This window comes from Crassostrea angulata, chromosome 6 (genome assembly GCF_025612915.1).
Source record: "Crassostrea angulata isolate pt1a10 chromosome 6, ASM2561291v2, whole genome shotgun sequence".
Lineage (NCBI taxonomy): Eukaryota > Metazoa > Mollusca > Bivalvia > Ostreida > Ostreidae > Magallana > Magallana angulata.
In genome coordinates this window covers 3,983,860-3,990,473 of record NC_069116.1, presented here as the reverse complement: position 1 = coordinate 3,990,473, position 6,614 = coordinate 3,983,860, and the positions used below count along the sequence as shown (strand labels likewise).

General features: G+C 30.2%; 1 protein-coding gene across 1 annotated transcript; it reads right to left on the bottom strand.

Annotated features, from left to right (window-relative positions):
* Positions 1-50: 50 nt before the first annotated feature.
* LOC128189186 (uncharacterized) lies at positions 51-2,891 on the bottom strand. Its single transcript, XM_052860691.1, has 6 exons — positions 2,750-2,891; positions 2,441-2,500; positions 2,187-2,252; positions 1,933-1,992; positions 1,782-1,856; positions 51-1,447 (listed from the first exon to the last, which is right to left on the bottom strand). The coding sequence occupies exons 1-6, from the start codon at positions 2,799-2,801 to the stop codon at positions 987-989; spliced, it is 774 nt and encodes a 257-aa protein (XP_052716651.1). The 5' UTR covers positions 2,802-2,891; the 3' UTR covers positions 51-986.
* Positions 2,892-6,614: the final 3,723 nt, after the last annotated feature.

Below are 6,614 nucleotides of genomic sequence, written 5' to 3'. Positions count from 1 at the left end.
AAATATTTTGATTTTCCGGATCCCTTGATAGATTTCCACTTAAAGGACATCTCAAATTCAGTGTATTTAAGCAAAATAAATTAAAATATAATAATTAATATATCTGAAAAGATTTCTTAAGACAAAATGGTCAAAAGGAAATGAAACACACTGTTATGACCAATGAATATATTATTAAAACGATTTTAAATTTGTTACGCATCAAAATGTCAATGTATAGTTGACATAAGGTAGCTCAGTAAGTTACGATTGGTATTTGTCCGTTTATGACTTGTTTCTATTAGACATCAATGGACATTAGACCAACCAAAGCATAAGTTCTGTATGAAACAAATACTTGTCCTTACAGTAACTACTCTTCATGATTTAATCATAATTCGATAGTCCGATGGTGTCCCTTCCAAGTGTTGATCTTTTACAAAATAACTCTCCCTGATAAGATGAGAATTTAAACTTATCTTATGAGTCTCACTAAACTTATTTATTTTCAATTATAAGAATTTTAAGAGATTATTTTATAAATGTATTTAAAACACTTACATCATATAACTTATTTATGTGTGCAAGATTTGCAGATGATTGCAACTGTAAAATGCATACATTGAAAATAAAATAGAGAATGGTAAGAGGTGGTTTCTAAAGCGTTTTTTATATTACAGAAGTTTTTTTTTCATTTACAAAATACCAAAAAACCACAGGTAATTGCTTAACATGCTTTTTATGATCTAAAACAAGAATGATAAATGCTATTCGTGTACAGTCTTAGACTTAAATGACATGTTTCATAATTCATTAAAAGTGTTACATAATGATATTATACATAAACCACAAAATTAGAAAAACGGGAATCTGCCTAATTGGCTATAAATAAAGAAAATCCAACAGCCGGCATGTTCTTGATAACTGAGTATAGTATAAAGCAGTGATAAACCATTCAATATTGCTCATTTATTAAAGTTATATTCATTTTAATTGTTTCTAATGTGTTAGATTGCCAATAATTGGTCAACCTTGTCAAACACCTTATCAAGGTCACAAAGATTCCCGTCAAATAGGAACTGCAGCAATCCCTGGACCAACTTCAGCACTTCTTTCAGAAGGGGGCGTAGCTGTGGCAGGATTTCATTCAAGAGCTGTAGCAAGGTTTGCACCAATTGAAGCAGTATGTTTTTCCAGTCAGGTAGCAGAGCATTCAAAATCGCAATTAAATGGTCGAGGAAGTCCCCGAGGTTGTTGATCACCACAATAAGAATCTCGGTGACATGTTGGAGCAAGATGTTGATGAAAGGCAACAATGGTTTCAGAAGCTCGAGAAGCTTTAGCACAATATCTTCTAATGTGGATGGCTGGAGTAAGGTGAACACCGGAGAATTTTTTGATAGTAACGAAGTCAAAGGTCGACTTAGACCCTCCTGTAGAATACCACCAAGACTCGGTTTTGTGCTGTCTAAAATTCATACAATTTGTTCATGAAATCGAGTTAAGCGCTTTAGCTCTCTTTTTTGATATTTTGTCAAATACTTTTCATTCTGTTTGGAGTAAATAGTGAAATCAAAAAATAAATATTATCTATGTCTTTGATTGAAGTATGAACTCATCTTTAGGATTTAACAAATTGGTTTCTTCTGTGTCTTTTGCCATTGCGTATTATTAAAAAGACTAGATTTTAAGCTGTCTTAAAATTTACACTATCTCTAGAAATTGTAAATTTGAAGTGTAAGTATTTAAAGGAATGTTAAATGTGTTTTTTAAATTGAACATTAAACAGTGAAAAGACTTACTTTTACTTTCAGGTGCTAGTAAATCATTTTGCAATATTCCACCAACAAGACTTGAAATCGTGTTACCTGTGTTATCTGAATTAAAATTAAATAGGTTTTTCAAAAATTCGTAGTGCATAAAATTTAAATACTTCAAAAAAGACATTCTTACTTTTAGGTGCTAAAAGACCATTTTTTAGAATTCCATCTAGAAGACCTGGCTTTGTACCATCTGAAATTTTAACATTATTTATTTGATCAATTGTATTACGATTTTGCAATATCAGAACACCACATAGAGAGAAAGCTTTTTTTTACTTATCATATAAAACCATGTTATATCACTTTTAATGTACGAAAATATTAGGAGTACATGTATCTTGAAAAAAAAGAAAAGAAGCGTGTACACACATTTAAGTAACTTACTTTTTTGTGCTAAAATATCACTTTGAAGAATACCCTCAAGAAGACCCGACTTTGTGACATCTGAAGCTATAATTTTTTTTTCAATTTGAAAAACAATGCTTCCAATTTTGAATATCAAACGATAGCATTTAGAATGAACTATTTTAATCAATATTTAATAAGCATGCTATTACACTTCAAATTGTACAACTAAAACTTAAGTAACTATAAAATATACGAGCAATCATTTGCTTATAATGTAATATTATACACACTTTGTGCTGGTAGCAAATCCGTCTGAAGAATACCTCCTAGAAGATTAGATATTGGGTTTTCTAAAAATGTAAATATGTGGCGCATAATTCTAATGACGTTGAATTAGGATATAATGCATGATTCTAATGACGTTTTATTCGGAAATGACGCATTATTCGAATAAATATTAGACAAAAGCATAAATTTGAACTTTTACATTTATTTTCCAATTCATCCTATTAAGAAACAAAAACAGCTAATACATGTAATTTATGGTATTAAAAATAATGTTGAAAGTTATTCAAAATGCAAGACTCAATTATACTTACTTTGTGCTGATGCGAAAGAAACAAACAAACACAAAATAATGCACACAATCATTTTGGTTAACGTGCAGTGGCTAAGTAAATAATTCCTGTTTCCTTGCAGTAAGCTATTGCCAACTTAAACAATGTCTTTTAAAACAGAACATTTAATTTTCATGTTAATGTTATAAAAACGAAACAAAGTGCGTATATGTAGTCAGCTCTGAATTTAATATCCTGTGAAGATTAATGTCAGAATTTCATTTCACCTATGCTAGAAAATTTGTGTATTTATTTTAGTATCTTTAAAACGTTACATTTGAACGATATGTAAACGTCTTAAAGTTTTACGCATCTTGCATACTTTATAATATGGAATATATGGAAGAATGACCAACCTTAACCTTTATTTCCTAAATTTGATGTAATTTTTTAACAGAAAAACAGACATGGATTTATTAAACAACCAATATACTTTCAATCTTTTTATTATATTTATACTGATAATCAAGTATTGTTTTTTAAAATTAATATTGGGTCAAAGATATCAATATGTTTTATGAGTAATTGTTAAAACTGATAGATAATACCTATTACTCTTTTCTCTATCGTCTGATACTTTAATTCTATTATTATTATTATTTTTCAGAATACCAGAATTTCACGACCTCTGCCCAGTTCCCTGAATTCATACTTTTAAAATTGATAACTAAGCTACACATGTTAAGTTGATTGCATTTAGACATGTTTGTTTATCAGTTTCACACACTGTTTTACCTTTCTAAAAAACTTATTGGAAATCGAGAATCTAGACAATTGACCTTGTAGCTTAGTTAGTTCTTATTGCCATCTACACAGGTGAGACAAACTCGGCGTCATCGACAAACCTAACGATTAGGAATAATGGCCCAAAGTAATAAATTTACAGGCCCGGCGTGATCATATTTCTCCTGAAAGTGTCCGTTTATGAATAGTATAAAGCTGATTATAACCATATTAAACTCTCATTAATAAAACAAAATCAGCCATACAAAAATGAGCTATGTATTTCCTATGACCACAAATTAAAATGAAATTAATTCTGAAGTTCCCCAAGGCATGTTAAAAAAAAACTTTTAAGTAAGATTTAAATTTAATTTGTAATGAATATATAATGTTGGTGTCAAATCCTTTCTTAATCACATTCAAAAATCATAACGAAGGCATTAATCACCGTCAAAATCCATAACGAAGGTATAAAGTGAATGAACAAAATGTCTGGATGCTAGAATGATAGACAGTACAAATGTTCAGATACTGACTGTTAATCGCCGCGATGACAAACAAATTCATTGTTGATGACGCCATCAATTTTCGCTCTGATACAATATTTGACACAAACCAGTTTATCTTTTTAAAAAAATGTTCAAATTTTAAAGTCGTATAATAGCATGACTGAAATTGATTTAAATGTGTACCAACAATGTAGAAATAAGACTCTAGTTTTTATGTGTCGGTACAACGTATGTAGGCTTATTCATTATCATTTGAAGAATGTAATTACATTTTCTTCAAAAACCTGAGTTTATCTGCATAACATCCTAAGTGAGCAAATCTGATTATATTCTATCCAGTGAAAGATAACGTTATATGGTATTCGCGATAAGGCAATTTTTTGCGATCATTAAACGATCGTTTAGGTTGCGCATTAGTATTGAAAATAGGAGTATTTCATTTAAATAGCTCAACATTTTGATTAAACATATAATGATGCTATGACAATTTATCATTCATATGAATTATATCTTTCTAATAAAAAGTCGAATTTGCGTTTAATATAAAATTAAAAATATGCAGACATCAAGCCACACTACAGTAATATTGTATAAATAGTGGAGTCGTGCGATAAATGCATTTACAGTTTAGGCGGGGATGTCAAAATTCAAAGTATCCATTGTTTAGCAAATACCAACAAATAGAGGTAAGAAACAACAGAATCATAAAAACAAGAATAAAGGCTATTGCATATTGTTTTCATTAGTATATTATGTAAAATCAGAATTCATATTCACTTGATTTTCATCGTTAAAATGTAAGCACATGAAACAATCAACAAGATTATTTAAATGTTTAGAAGTTTTTATGTCTACATTAATAATCAATGAAAATTAGGCAAACTGAAGTGCTGCATACATTGCATTAAAGATTATCTCTAATAACAATAATTTTAGGTTGTTTAAAGGTCGTTTGCATTGTTACATATGAAATTAATTTAACTTTAAACCGTTTCCGCCAAGTGTAATCTGTAGCAGCTGCACTACAGTATTAATGATTTCTTTCAGCAGGGGCAGTAACTCCGGCAGGTGCTTTGTTATCAGTTCTGATAGGACCATTATCAGTTGACGAACAATTTTTTGCCAGTCTGGTAGAATCAAATTTAATAGTGACACTATCTTCTCCAAAAGACTTTTCAAATTTGTAGTCAGCGATTTCAAAATTTCAGTTATCTGTTGAAGCAGCACATTCACAAAAGGCAAAAGAGGCTTTAATAGAACTGCTAGTTTTTCGAAAATTTCTGCCAATGATCCTCGCCGCTGAACACTAGCATTCGTGTTTTGTGTATTCAATGCAAACATGACTGGCAGCTGTTTATTTGATGTCAGTTGACGAATTTGAGTGTTTCCTCCAAAAAGAGCAGCAAAGATGTTGACTGAAAAAAAAAAACTCTTTAAACTAATTCACACTTTCAGAAACATTATTATTTTTAAAAAAATAGATTATAGCGGTATTTGTTCCCATAAGTGTGGTTGTTACTATTGTAATTTAAACAAGAGACCATTAAGATTGCAAAGTCAATTGAGTATTATGGAAACCTGCAAATGATGATGGTAAGCCAGACATACAAGCGAAACAAAAGACAACTGCAAGTTTTTTGATCCCTAAAAAGATTAAACGAGTAAAATCAGTAAGTTGGTTTCTACTTTTTTAGATCTGTGCTGACCCAACAAAAATTATTGAATCATTGAATGAGTGTTGCTAGATCAGCAAGGCTTTTTATTAATAATGGGAGGGGATTTCAATTATTTCAAAATCTTTGTCTTAAGACGAAATTATGTTGTTGTAAATGAGTGTATATAATGGTACAAGTCCAATCCAGTGTGTCTATGAATGCATGCTTACAAAAAAGTTATGTGTTTATATTTTACCACAAATTTCACAATGAAATGACCAACTATCAGCAAGGAAAATACCACTAGAGGCACCTGATCATTCAGTTAGTAATTACATATTATGAACAAGTAAAAATTAATACAACGTTTGCTTGTTATCTTGAAAATGCTCATGATATTAGGATAGTTTGTATCTATTTTTCTAAGCATCCCAAGAGGATTTCAATTACAGATTGTCAGCTATATGCGTTAACTTTTTGATGTGCGTTCACCATAAGTTATAAATATCTTGCGAAAATAACAATAAAAGGGATAGGACATTTAAAGAAAGAACGCATCATGAAATATGCAACTTTGTTGAAGCTGCTTTGTTTATTTTCCTATACGCTAAACTAAGCAAGTGTTTTACAACTTTAATTGTGTTGATTTTCATAGGCTGCGAGTTCACAACATCTTCAAATAAGTTCAATTGCAAATACTACATACATGTTGCTTATCCAAGTTTACTAAGGACATGATATTAGAGTTTAAAACTAAAAAATAATACCAAGGTCTTACTAAGACCAAAGGCTGCTACATGTAAAGGAACTCCCTGATAAATTCAATGGACTTAATCAAGGTATGAAACAAATAATTTTAAGTATAACCTATTTTGACAAAATAAAACATCAACTGAAAAAGAAACTAGGCGCTTAATGTTGGAGAGAAAATGAAAATATAGGATAATGATACTTACATTG